This window comes from Tauraco erythrolophus, chromosome 1 (genome assembly GCF_009769465.1).
Source record: "Tauraco erythrolophus isolate bTauEry1 chromosome 1, bTauEry1.pri, whole genome shotgun sequence".
Taxonomy (NCBI): Eukaryota; Metazoa; Chordata; class Aves; order Musophagiformes; family Musophagidae; genus Tauraco; species Tauraco erythrolophus.
In genome coordinates this window covers 102,153,234-102,166,250 of record NC_141465.1, presented here as the reverse complement: position 1 = coordinate 102,166,250, position 13,017 = coordinate 102,153,234, and the positions used below count along the sequence as shown (strand labels likewise).

The window sequence follows — 13,017 nt, the reverse complement described above, 5'->3', positions numbered from 1 at the left end:
AAATTACGTTCAGGGACTGACTTTAATGAAATGCTATGCATAGTTGTTATTTTTTTCTTTTTATAATATGAAAAAAATAGTTTAAACCAAAATTTAATCCCTTAAATTTGAAATAAATTTAGTACTTCTGTTCAAAAAAGCTGAAAAATCAAGTTGACCCATAATTATTTATAGTTCAGTCACTGAACTGAAAAGACTAATTAATTTTTATGTTCCAATCATGTGATGAGATGAAAAGCTAAATGCCATAAAAAAAGTAAGAGGTATGGATATGCATCCAGCTGGTATGAATTTGTAATTACATAATTAATCAAGGTTTAGGCCCTTCCTACAAAAAGTGGGCCATTTCCCCCTGGCTGTGGGAGATGCAATAACTTGTTGTAGAGCTGCAGCTGATGTTGGTGAGCAACAAGAAGGACTAACAAGAATTTTTAATGTGGGAAAATATTAATAGATAATAAGCACCTTATTATTCTCTTACAAAATTTTGTGGTGCAATTCTTAAACTGAAAGAGAAATGTAAAGTAGTGATACAGGAACATTTACAGATAGCACAAAATTTTGATTACTTACTTCCCCACCTTGATCACCAAGGCACTACAGAGTGAGCCAAGCAAGGTATTAAACAGACAGTACCATGACTTGTAAAAGTTCAGTGTTAGTAAAAACAAAGAAACACACCAGAGAAAAAACACAGAAGCACAGAAGAAGTATTTATGAATTACTCCAAACTAATAGAAAAAAAATCTTAGTATCATTATAGAGGATAAAAAGTAATGCATAATGTGTTGCTGCTGCAGAAAATAGACAACATGTGGGATCCATAAGGAATGTAAATGAGTGTTAACTTAGAAAACAGTCCCAAATATCTGTGACTTCTCCTCCTGAGTGCCAAACTGGTCACTTCACTTACAAGATGACGCTGCAGAATAATAATCAGAAGAACAGCAAGAATAGGTAAGAGTATAGAAAAATGTTTACAAGGATTATTTACCTCAGAAGATAGTCAAATCAAAAGGAGGTAATCAAAAATAAAGAACAAACGTTTTATATGTTTCTGCTGCTTCTGCCTCATAACACCAGGTGAAAATACTTAATTAAAGCCCAGCACATTAACAGTTCTCCAAGGAAGTATTTTTCCACAGAACAAATAATTAGTCTATATGGTCTGTAGCATCACTAAAACCAAGAAATCAGCAAAAATTTATTATATTAAGACATTTTTGCAAGCATACTCAGAATCCTAGTAATCAATGTTATTGGCTGGAATATAAAGTCTCATTTCCATCCAATTTCTAAGTACTAAGAACTGCAGTAAGCTTTTCAGGACAGCAGATCTGCCTACTGCAGCTTCCTCCCTCTCAAGATGACCACTTTCAGAAGATGTATATTCCACAAAAAGTACTTGATTCAGCATCTGATTCGGAATGTTGAAAGCACGGGCCTACATTTTGGGTGCCCTGGATGACAAAGCTCCTATTGTAGCAAAGGGAGAGTTAGTTAATGATCAGTGGAGTCTATACTTAATGGAGAATTACAGGACTCTACTTTAAAGAGCTATTAATCTTATCCTAGACACCTAAATTTAGGGGTCTATAAATCCATCATTGAATCCCACTCCAAAGTTAGGGCAAGCTGAATCCCCATCATGAGTATCATCTAGTAGATGAATATTCATATTCTTGGAGGGCACTTTCCAGAACGACAGTGAAATTATTTCCTCAGTTACTCTCAGATGCAATTAGATAAAAGAATTAATCTAGACAGGATTTTCACATTTCTGAATATATATACAGTAAGAAATTGAGTGTCCATGGCTTTGTGCAATTCTCAGATGCACTAGAAGTTGGACTAACCTAAATCAAATATCTAAAGCCAGCTATATGAAGTAATGCCTCAAAGCATTATCACAAAAACCATGACTGAATTAAATGCTTCAAACATCAGTTTGGATGGATTTGGATGGATAAGTGCTGCCACATGATGCCTGTGCATTTTACACGAGACTCTAGGATAGATTTATAATAACCCAGAGCATTTCAGGTTCAGCCTGGAGAAGAGAAGGCTCCAGGGTGATCTTCTAGCAGCCTTCCAGTACTTAAAGGGGGCCTACAGGAAAGCTGGAGAGGGACTTTTTACAAGGGTATATACTGATAGGACAAGGGCCAATGGCTTTAAACTGAAAGAGAGGAGATTTTGATTAGATATAAGGAAGAAATTTTTAACAATGAGGGTGGTGAGGCACTAGAACAGGTTGCCCAGAGAAGTTGTTGATGCTCCATCCCTGGAAGTGTTCAAGGTCAGGCTGGATAAGGCTTTGAGCAACCAGGGTTTCCCTGCCCATGGCAGGGGGGTTGGAACTAGATGATCTTTGAGGTCGCATCCAACCCAAACTATTCCATGATTCTATGATTTTATACATCTGTGGGGCTCGACGACTGTAAGGCAGCACATCTACAGATTTTTTTCCTGTTCAATGTGCATCAGTTCTTCACCACCAAAAGCAAGGCAGGGGTAGAAATCTAAGCCAAAAGCTAACCTGTCAAAATCTCCTTTTAAATCAAAATTTATAATCACCTTTGTTGCCCTGAGGAACTTCATTAATTGAATACGCCTGTTCAGGATTCATTATAGTATTTAATAATCCCATTCCTTGTACCTATTAGAACAAAAGCACACCACCAATGTTCCATATGAACATGCTAGCATGCTGGACAGTACTATTCAGCCTCATTCAGTCTGAAGTCTTGTTTTGAGAGAAATAAAAGAGATTTCTCTTAATGCACTTGAGATATCAACAAGTTCTACCCCTGCAAACCAAAATGCATGAGGAATTACAGCTCTCAGCAGAATTGGTCACTGCCCCATCTGCTTGTGTGCAATAAAGACAGGAGATTGATTCATCCCCAAAGTCTCCCCAAAGAGGTAACATACTGCGTACCTGCACTCTTCAGGACATGCTGAGACAACATAAACCACCCACTGAAAGCAAAGTACTGTGGAAAAAACGTTCAGCAGAGTACCCAACACCATTACAAGGACTCAGTGCCCACCCACATCACTGAACTAGAGGCACAGGAAGAGACAAAGTTCTGGTGGATTCCTGATGTGGCTGATGGAGAGGGTGATGCACGTCTTTGACGGGCTGAATGACCTCTTAAACATCTTCTCTCTCCTCTCACGGACTTAGGAGACTGCTACCTAACAAGCAAGCAAGAAAAACACAGCCTTGAGGGTATCATATAAAACCTCTGAAGTCAAGGGACACCTTTTCCCCTATTTAACAGCCGCTAGAGGAGGATGCTCAGAACCACAAAACACCTATAAACTATTTATTACAAGGCTTCCTAGTGCAAGCTTGTTCACTAGGAATTATTTGCTAGAAATGAGCTGGTTGTTCATTGAAAAGTAATATCAAAAGCAATAAGGAAAAAAACTAAAACAGAGGAGCTGGTTTAAGTGTAGCAGCTTCTCATTTTAATTAGCAGATATTTATTTATCTCAACTTTGCCCTTACCCTCAATTTGTTTGTAGTAAGAAAGGAAAGGTAATTCTGGTGAATAAAAACTGATATTTAGTTACATAAAATATTCTGCAAGCATGAATATTACAAATAAACTCAACCTTAAATCTGTGTGTAATGACTAATTTTAGGACTTGAGTTTTATCCAAAAAAAGAGCATGGAAAATCCTGACGCACACACCTCTGTCTCCAAACATACAAACTAGCAAGGGCAAAAGAAGGCAAACCAAGCTGGGAGTGGGAGATTGAGGGGAGAGGGGTGTTAAGTGAAACAACAAAAGGATTTGTAAAAAAAAAAAAAAAAAAAAAAAATTAATGTAAATTTTTAAAGGTGTGTTTTCTGGAAAAATGGTTATTTGGTGTATATTCCATCCACATAAGTTTATGTTAAAATTATTATCTATTGGGACAATAAAACAAGAGGACTGCATTAACTACAGGAAGCTAAAGTTAAGGATTTAATTTTTGCTTTTTTAGCAAAGAGAATGTTAACAGAGCATACAACATAAAGAAAAAAGTAATTTTAAGAAAGGCTGGATTATCTTTTTTTAAGATGGAAGAAAAAAAAAGGAAAATGAAATGTTGCTTTTTATTTCTAAGGAGTATTGCTGGAACAGTAACCTCCCTTCTCTCAAAACCAGTGCAGGCAAGGCCAGAGAAGTCTTGCTTCACTGAGCTGTGTTGCTGGGAGACTGGGCTAGGCAAACATAAAGAAAGAAGCCAAAAGATTAAGTGAGATGACAACTATTACCGTATTTCACAGTCAAATCAGATGACATTTCAATCCAGGAGAGCTATAACCCAAATAATTCTTCAAAACGAATTTGAAGACTCCTTAGAGAAAACACTGTTTGCCCTAAATTACCCAGGACATGAAAATATTTGTGTCTCCAAAGCTGTTAAAGCTGTAGCCCCCGAGGTTTCTTTTTTCACTACCATCTTCCCCAGAAATCTTGATACTAGATACAAAAAAAGAGGGCTTTGGTGAAGACTGAGATAATGAGTGGGCCTAAAGGATTATGAAGAATACCAAAACATCAAACACAAGGGAAGAAGAAAAAAAAAAAAAGGAAAAAAAAAAAATGCCTCAAGATATGTCACTTTTCTCTTCCCCACACAAAATTACACCAAGATTAAAGTCTTATTTCATGATTCAGTGATTGATAGCAATACTTTTGAGAGGAGCATTTTCTTAATTTTCTTTTTCCTGCAATGAAGGCTATAGCGAAGGAAGTTTGTGTCTTTAGGGGATGCTGAGCCTTCTATCCCATCTTGAACAATAAATGACAGTCATGACTACTGGGATCCTCAACCCATCATCTTTGTATGTCTCATCATTCCTCAGCTATCCTCATGCCTCCATGACAGCTTTCCTTCTGGCCAGGAGCAAGGCAGAAGCAGAGCTCCTAAGCAACAGAAAAAACCTTTCCAAAAGGCAAGCTGGTACCTCACACAGCCACTCCCATATCTGAGACTTTCTGCCAAATTAAGTATTTTTTATTGCATTCTTAATCAGTAAAGAAAAATTGACATAACAAGCTGGCCTGTCCAGGCCAACATGAACATGTCTTTGAATTGCTGTGATTAGTTCAGTAGCTGCCCGGGAGGTACCACAGCAAGGAAGAAGTGATGAAGCCTTCAGGAGGCTTGCATTGGACTGCCTTGGAGAAGAACAACAAGTAACACTAGTAACACAGACCACCTCTAATAATTAAAATCCTCAGGAAAACTGAAAATCCACATTCTAATAGAGAATAACAGGATTTGGGGGTTTAGAAGGATGATGCCATCAGAGTCAGTGGGAGAACTCATAACCTTTGGAAGGACAACTTTACCCACAATCTTCCTCACTGCTAGCTCTTGGTCAAAAAATTTACTTTTCCAGACATTAAGAATCAGCAGAGGAACTGTGTCAGACATTATCACTTAGTTCCAACAAAGCAGTTGAACAACAAATAGCAAGACTTGAGTGTCAAACACACTTGTGAACTCACAGAAACAGGGATTTATGAACACTCTTTGTTTCTCATACCAGTATCAGAATCAAGATATGACTCTTTTCCATGACTTGGAACATATAGGGATATGATTGGCAATGAAAAACAAAAAATACACTGATAGGAAACAAAAAACCGCTATTATAAGAAATTAAAACAACACCACAATTACACTTGAATCAGTTCAGCATCCCACCTCAAACTGCAGCATAAAACCAAGCTGTATTAATGGGTACTATCAAGCACTAATACTGAATCTTGCTAAATTTTTAATGCCTTGCACACAGGCTAGCAGATCTACTCTTCCAGCTTTACAGTAAATCAACAGAGATGGGAACTTCACTTTTTCCTTTTTATTCCTGTCTAGAATAGAATAGAATATTTAGAATATTTCTGCTGAAGGAGGCCTACAATGATCATCTAGTCCAACTGCCATTGGATGCTGTACCAGCGTCTTTTGAAGCAACTGTTATCTAACATTCTAAATTCTGCTAAAGAACCACAGAGACAAAATTATCTGATTAGCTGACGTGATATTGTTGTGATACATTATGTCAATTCCAAATAAAGCACATTTAATTTCCAAATAGAGGAAAATGAGAAGCTATTCAGAGGATTCTTGGTTTTCTTAGTAACAGTCTTATCTACAGCTTTCAAGATCAGTATTATAATGATTCCATACCGTGAAGCTGTTGTTGACATTTTTTGTGCTTGATTCAGCTACGCTGGCATCTGACAGGTCAACTTCATCAAATATTAGAGACTGTGAATGGAAAAGAACACAAAAACATTAAATATAGTCTCAGTCCACTTTCAGGTATACTTACAGTCTGTGCTTTCATTTCCTTGTGTCCATTCCATTTGGAAAATGAAAACAGAAAAAAAAAAAAAAGTGGTGAAAAAACAGAAAACATTTATGATGTCATAAAACTTCCTATTACACCCCTAAACAGTTCTATTTGCTACCTAAATAGTACAAGAGAGTGTAAAAAGACGGCTGCAAAAATCTTTATTGCTTTAAAATCCCTTTTAAACTTTGGTGGTTTTTTTTAAATAGATGGAGCTTTGGGTTGTCTACTGTGTAGCATAAATGTGGTGTCAGAGGAAACAGATTCACACTTAGTAAAATATAAATGAATTCATCAGTTTTAGCATGAAACTTTAAATTTATGAAGGGGAATCTATGATATGGTATCCATATGAGAAAATGGAGCTCAAAAGTCTGAAGATATTCCTTCTATTCCTTTGTTTGAGGTTCCAGAAAGAGTAATATATGTCTTCTTTAAACACCTCGGTCTCTGGCAAAGGATTAATTAGGTTCTGTTAAACTCACAATGGGTCTTGAAGCACAGAAGGAAAGACGAACAAAAACGCCTCCCCCTTTTTTTAGCCATACCATATTCTTCCTTTTCCATGCCCTGGGAAGGAGAATCGATGTTGAGGGAGTTTCAGTATGTCTGGATTCAACATTACAGAGTATTTCTACAATTGCCTACTCATTACACCTCCTTTTCTCATCTTTATGGCACAGATGACGTTGACGTTCTCAGAGCTCTTATCTGCCATGTTTATTGAGTCCTTACACAAACTGCTCATGGTAGCAACACATACAGAGAAGTGTGACAACAGAGTTATTTCAGTGCTCGGCTCCCTGGAGAGACAAAGTTTTCCCTGATTCATCACTGCCACACAACTATGTACTATGCAATTATAGTCATATAGTTCTAGAAGGAGAGGTCTCTATGCCTTAGTAATAGTTTTATTGAGCAGACCAGGCTGTAGAAGATGACAGAGACCTGAAGCACCTCACCTACAGCTCCCAGGAGTTGCAGCAGCCCCACAGGGCAAAAAGTAATGCCCGTCGCTATGAAACAGCACAATCTGAGCCAGTTCAATGAGCCAAAATGCTCTCAGTCCTGGCCCTGAGGGGGAGGGAGGAAATGCCTTTCAGAAGGAAGACAAGTATTCCCCTCTGCCCACCCCCAATTTTCCCATCAAAAATTTCAAATGATGGAAAACAGCTTTTTTCCTTCTAAATCAGTTTTGGCAGAAAAAGTTCTTATCTCGATTTCACGTAACCATTTCCATCTCTTTAATGGCAATATGGGCATCAGACAAAGTGTTTTAATGGAATTCAGTTTGAGGGATAACTGAGCATAGTCTAATTCTTACTTTTTTTAAAAAATATTAGATTTGAATGCCTGAAAGTCACCCTGCAAAAAAAACCCCACAACTCCTTAAGATGAATTTGTTATTTGTCTGAATAATCCAAAAGGTTAAAATAACTGTGTCAAACTTCATTTGAAAAATAATAATCACAAGAAATCACCAGTCTTCTTTAGTTAAAGTTAATTTAACATACTATATCTTATATATAGTAGTTTTTTAATGAGACAATCATCACATAACTATTATTGCACTTATAAATCTAAACAAAATTGAAGTTATAAGCATATGGCATTAGATGCTAATAGCGTAGAATTACCTTTGAATCCTTAGCATAATAAAGGGTACGACCTCGAAGTTTGAAATAACGCTTTTTCCACCTCTGAAAAGAACTGGTTTGCTTCAGTAGTAATCCTTCTTTTATACTTGTCTGAAAAATATTAAAACACAGAAGACAAGGTAAATACATATAATAGCTATGCATATAGATGAGAGTTAAGCTTTTTAAAATTTATGTTACATCTCATATAACTGTGAATCTAAATTTCTATCTATTTACATTGAATTGGGACTAATTCTCTGGACAACCAGACTTTGCATTGCTATTTTTTAAACAACAACAACGTTGGCAAAATGCTAATTTTACATGTAAACTGAAAAGGTAGCTGAGAGCCATATAATTATTATGAAGATGAACACAAAATAATTTGGTTGTTCAGAAAGCTGCAAATCCACAAATATTAAAAGTGAGTAACAACTGATAGTGGCACAATTCAGAAAAAAAAAAAAATGCTAAAAACCATCTACACAATGTCGTTTCCAGACCCAGAATCTAATTATGTTGAGAAGAAAAACAATTTCCACACAGGCACTAATTCTACAAGCTACTTAAATGTGGGTCTGACTCAAACTCATGAATTATGCCTTTAAAGTAGAGGGAATGATCCAGTATGATGCAAGTCATGCATGACCTCAAGTGCACTGCTAAACTGAAGCCTTCAGCATGAAATCAGCTTGCAACTAGGAATAATTATTACATGGAAAGTGTGAGAATGGTAACAGCTAGGGATATTTTTACCAAGCAAATATTTTTAGTCAAAAGACAATTCACCAATCCAAATCTTTCCACTGCAGACTGAACCCTGCCTACATAAAGCCCATTTTTTGGAAATAATTAATAACATATATTTTAAACGAGTATGCAGCTTTTATCAGCGTGTGTGGGATTCATCCAAATGATTACAAAAATTCTCCACTTAATCAGATGAAATTACATGACACAGCATACTAATTGCATGAGTCTCAAAATTAATTTTCTTTAGCTTTGAAGCTCACAAAGAATATGAGAAAAAGCATGTACATTTGGATATTAAATTCTAAAATGGTCTCTAATATTTCCAGAATATTTCCAATTTGTAGTGTAATAATGTGATGTGAATCTTGTAATACAATTTCTAGACAATGTGACATAAACATCATTTGAAGTTATTCTAGACTTTTTAGAGACTTAACGAAGACCTGACCTAAAGTTCATAAACATCTTCTTCTGTTATCAGATGTCAAATTCTTCTTAACTTTAATGCAAGGAATAAAAATACAGAAAAAGCAGAACGCACTTTAATGTTCCTACTATTTCCTTGAAATGGAAACATTGCTGTAACATACACACATTACACTCTTCATTTAGATACTCCTAACGTCACATACTAAGAATATGGTCTAATGATCACAAAGCAATTGAATTAATGCTCCCAAAAATCAACCCTCACAGATGAGACATTGCACCTGAAAGTTTGGATTTATCTCACTTTACTTCACATGTCAATAATCTGGACCAACACATTCGCTCAGCCCTCCTGCTCTAGGTAAGGGGTAGCAATTCCCAGCTGAAAGGGAGTGGGCAACATCTTTAACACACATCATTTTAAGATTGCTTGCAATTTTCTGACCAGACCCTAAAATAAGCTATTTTAACACGATATAAATAGATGTAATCAGTTAGCGATTCAGTCAGTTGAAAATACAAGCAGTTATTGAAAGCTGTTTGTTGTACCATGCAACACTTCTGTTTCGTATCACTCCCTGAGATTTCCAAAGCTCATCACACAGGATGGAGATAAACAGATGACCTATGTATTTATCAAGGGCCAGAAGATGTAAGACCAGAGAAATTCAGTTCCAAGGAAACAGTACTCCAAGTACACAGCAGGCATTGACTTACTGGAAAAATTTCCAAAATGGAAGGGAATCAACGCTCCTAAAACACAACATATGTACTAGGAGACTCAGAACACTTATTATACTGAGTATCTTCAGGAATTTTATAATCTGTTGAAAGAACATAAATCTCCCTAAACCTCAAGCTATTACTCACTAAAGAATTAACGAACTCTTTCATGTCATTTTCATGCCTACGTAAGCCATTTCCTCCTATCTCTATTCATTCTTTAAAACAGCAGTATCTCTAAAATCAAATCAATAACTTCACAATTAAATCTATTTTGCAAATCAGCCATTTAAAATTAACTCCCTAAAGCTGGCAGTAAATAACCACGCAGGCTCTACAGAGTGTATTTTTGTATAAAAATGTTAAAAAAAATACTGGATTGGTAAACCTTTACCCAAGAAATGTAAGCACTTCATGAAGTATACATACAGTATAAGAAGTTTACATTTTACCACCAATAAATATACGGGGCTGAGGTTTAAGCATCTTAAACAGACAATTCTGTGGCTGCCGGCAGCAAAATTGAGCATAAAGCTTTGGCCCGATACGCTTAATTAACTTCATTCAGCCTTTAAAATGTGCAGAAAACTTCCAGCTGCCAACTGAGTCATTAGGCAAGCTGCTAATAACGCTTTCCTGAACCTACACACAAGTCACAGCATTTACGGTAATTTAAGATTGGAAAGGACCTCTCAGGCTGTTGAATTTGGGTCCATGTTACTGCCTACGACCGCGTCACGTGAAGTTTTTCAAAAGCATTGATTAGGCTATAGCTACACCTTAGGAAAGCGATCGGGACCTTTTCCTCTCCCAACGGCAATTAAGACAGTGCTCCAAGGTCTCCATGTTCTGAGAAACCTCCTTCTAATTAATCTCAGCTGGACATTAAATCTGAAGCAGAAGCAATAACCACTGCCAGTTATCTTAACCACCTTTTGTCGTGGGTTTATGTGGTGGAGTTTCGGTATCAGAGCAGGGGATACAGGGATAGCCTCTGTAACAAGCTGCTAGAAGCTTCCTCGGCTCCAAGTCAGACTTGCCTCTGGCCAAGCGGGACCCGCCTCTTGCCAGGGCCAAGTCAGTCAGCACCTCTGTGAATAATATATTTAAGAAGGGACAAAGAAATCCACTCCATGTGGGACCTGCAGCTGACAGAAGGGTGGAAGGCGTGGGTGGCTGCCTGCACTGGGCTGCTGCAGAGAGAGGACTGAGATCTGAGAAAAACGGCTATGCAGACATAAAGGTCAGTGAAGATGGAGTGGGAGGAGGTGTGCCGGAGCTGAGATTCCGCTGCAGCCCACGGTGAGATGGCAGGCGGCACCCCTGCCACCTGTGGGGATCAGTGGCGGAGCTGCCTGTGCTGGCAGGTGGCTGCACCGACAAAGGCTGTGACTGTGGGAAGCCCACACTGGAACTGGAGGTTAACAGTCAGGCAGTCCATGAAGACCTGCAGCCACGGAGAACCCCACGCCAGAGCAGGTGGCTGCGCCCAAAGAAGGCCATGACTCCATGGGAAGCCCATGCTGGGGCAGTCTGTTGGTGAAGGACTGCACCCTGTGGGAGGGACTCACATCAGAGAAGTTCGAGGAGAACTGTCGCCTGTGGGAATGGACGCCACACTGCAGCAGGGGAAGAGTGTGAGGAGTCCTCCCCCTGAAGAGGAAGGAGAGGCAGAAACAAAGTGTGACAAATTGACCCCAACTCCCATTCCTCATCCCCCTGTGCTGCTGGGGGGAGGAGGTAGAGCCGGGAAGAAGGGAGGGGTAGGAGAAGGCGGTTTTAACATCTGGTTTTGTTTCTCACTATCTTCTCTGATGTGACTGGTAACAAACCAAGTCAAGTCTGTTTTGCCCGTGACCATAAATCCCTGTTCTTGTCTCGACCCTCAAGCCTTTTGTTGTATTTTCTCCTCCACATCCCACCAGGGGCAGGGAGGAGTGAGTGAGCAGCTGTGTGGTGCTCAGTTGCGGCTTGGGCTAAACCACAAGACTTTCCTACTGTAATATTGGAGAAACAAGAAGTGCACATCCCACAATCCCACATTGCTTCTTACTTTTACAGAATCACCTCTCATCTGCTTACCAAAACCTCTGACTTCCCCATACAGCATCTTGTATCATCTAGTAATATAACATCTCTCAAGAAGTATGTGACTATAACAGGAATACAGTAGAAAAGAATATAATAGAACAGAATCACTATTGTAGAATCACTGACAATTCTTTACTACTTCAGTCAGTAACAAGTGCGAAAATTATTCACGATATTATAATCACAACACCACAATGCTCCACAGTGGTATATTCTTCTGAAGAAATCTTATTATAAAAATCATAGCCACATTTCATAACATTAAGAAGGTGTACATCTGCGTTCAACTGTCCAAGAATGTTCAATGCAACTCTACATTGCCATAACCTAAATGACAAAAACAAATGGGATTTGTGGGTATTTTGATCACTGAAAAGTGAGAGGCATCTTCTTTTATATCAGCAGATTTTTAAATACTCAGTATATAACATCTGAAAATTCAAAACTAACAGTTTTTTAATTTCATAGGCAACCAACACCATTGCCTTAATTCTAATTCAGTCAGTTTGTAAAGTTCCGCATTTGTGCAAAAGTCAAATTTTTTACTTCTGCTGCTGCCAGAAAGACTGAAAGAAAGGAGAAAATATTCTGAATTTTGAAAACAAAGCAGTAAACTGACTATAGATGCATTACTGGCAACTGCAAACTAAACCACTTCATTATTAAAGATAAAACTCTCCCCTCCACTCCTTTTCAGGTGTATAAGTGGACATGCTGCACAAAATGTGTCAGGTAAGTGAAGAAAAGAACACCAGGAAATTTCTGAAAGTGAGGAGAATGAAAATGAGAACAGGAAAGACCATAAAACAGGGCAGGTCAAATGTAAACAGGAAATTAAGAGGGTGAAGAAGAATTCTAAGATGCCTTGCAAGGGATGAACGGGTGTTTACCAATGAAAATGATGAGATGGTATCTCACACAACGTGTTCTGTGTAACATCAGAACAGCTCACATACAACATGAAGCACATATACAGGACATACTAGACCAGCCAAATCACTAAGTCATGTGGA

The 13,017-nt window shown here is 38.0% G+C and overlaps 1 protein-coding gene across 2 annotated transcripts in view; it reads right to left on the bottom strand.

The window, feature by feature from the left end:
- The window catches only part of DGKH (diacylglycerol kinase eta), a 166,762-nt gene that overhangs the window by 63,552 nt on the left and 90,193 nt on the right, over window positions 1–13,017 (bottom strand). For both annotated transcript variants that reach the window (XM_086611813.1, XM_086611823.1), the window contains 2 exons: window positions 8,006–8,116; window positions 6,203–6,283 (listed from right to left, as the gene is read on the bottom strand). In XM_086611813.1, coding sequence (XP_086467939.1) covers window positions 6,203–6,283; window positions 8,006–8,116 — 192 coding nt within the window. The remainder of the gene's footprint in view (window positions 1–6,202; window positions 6,284–8,005; window positions 8,117–13,017) is intronic.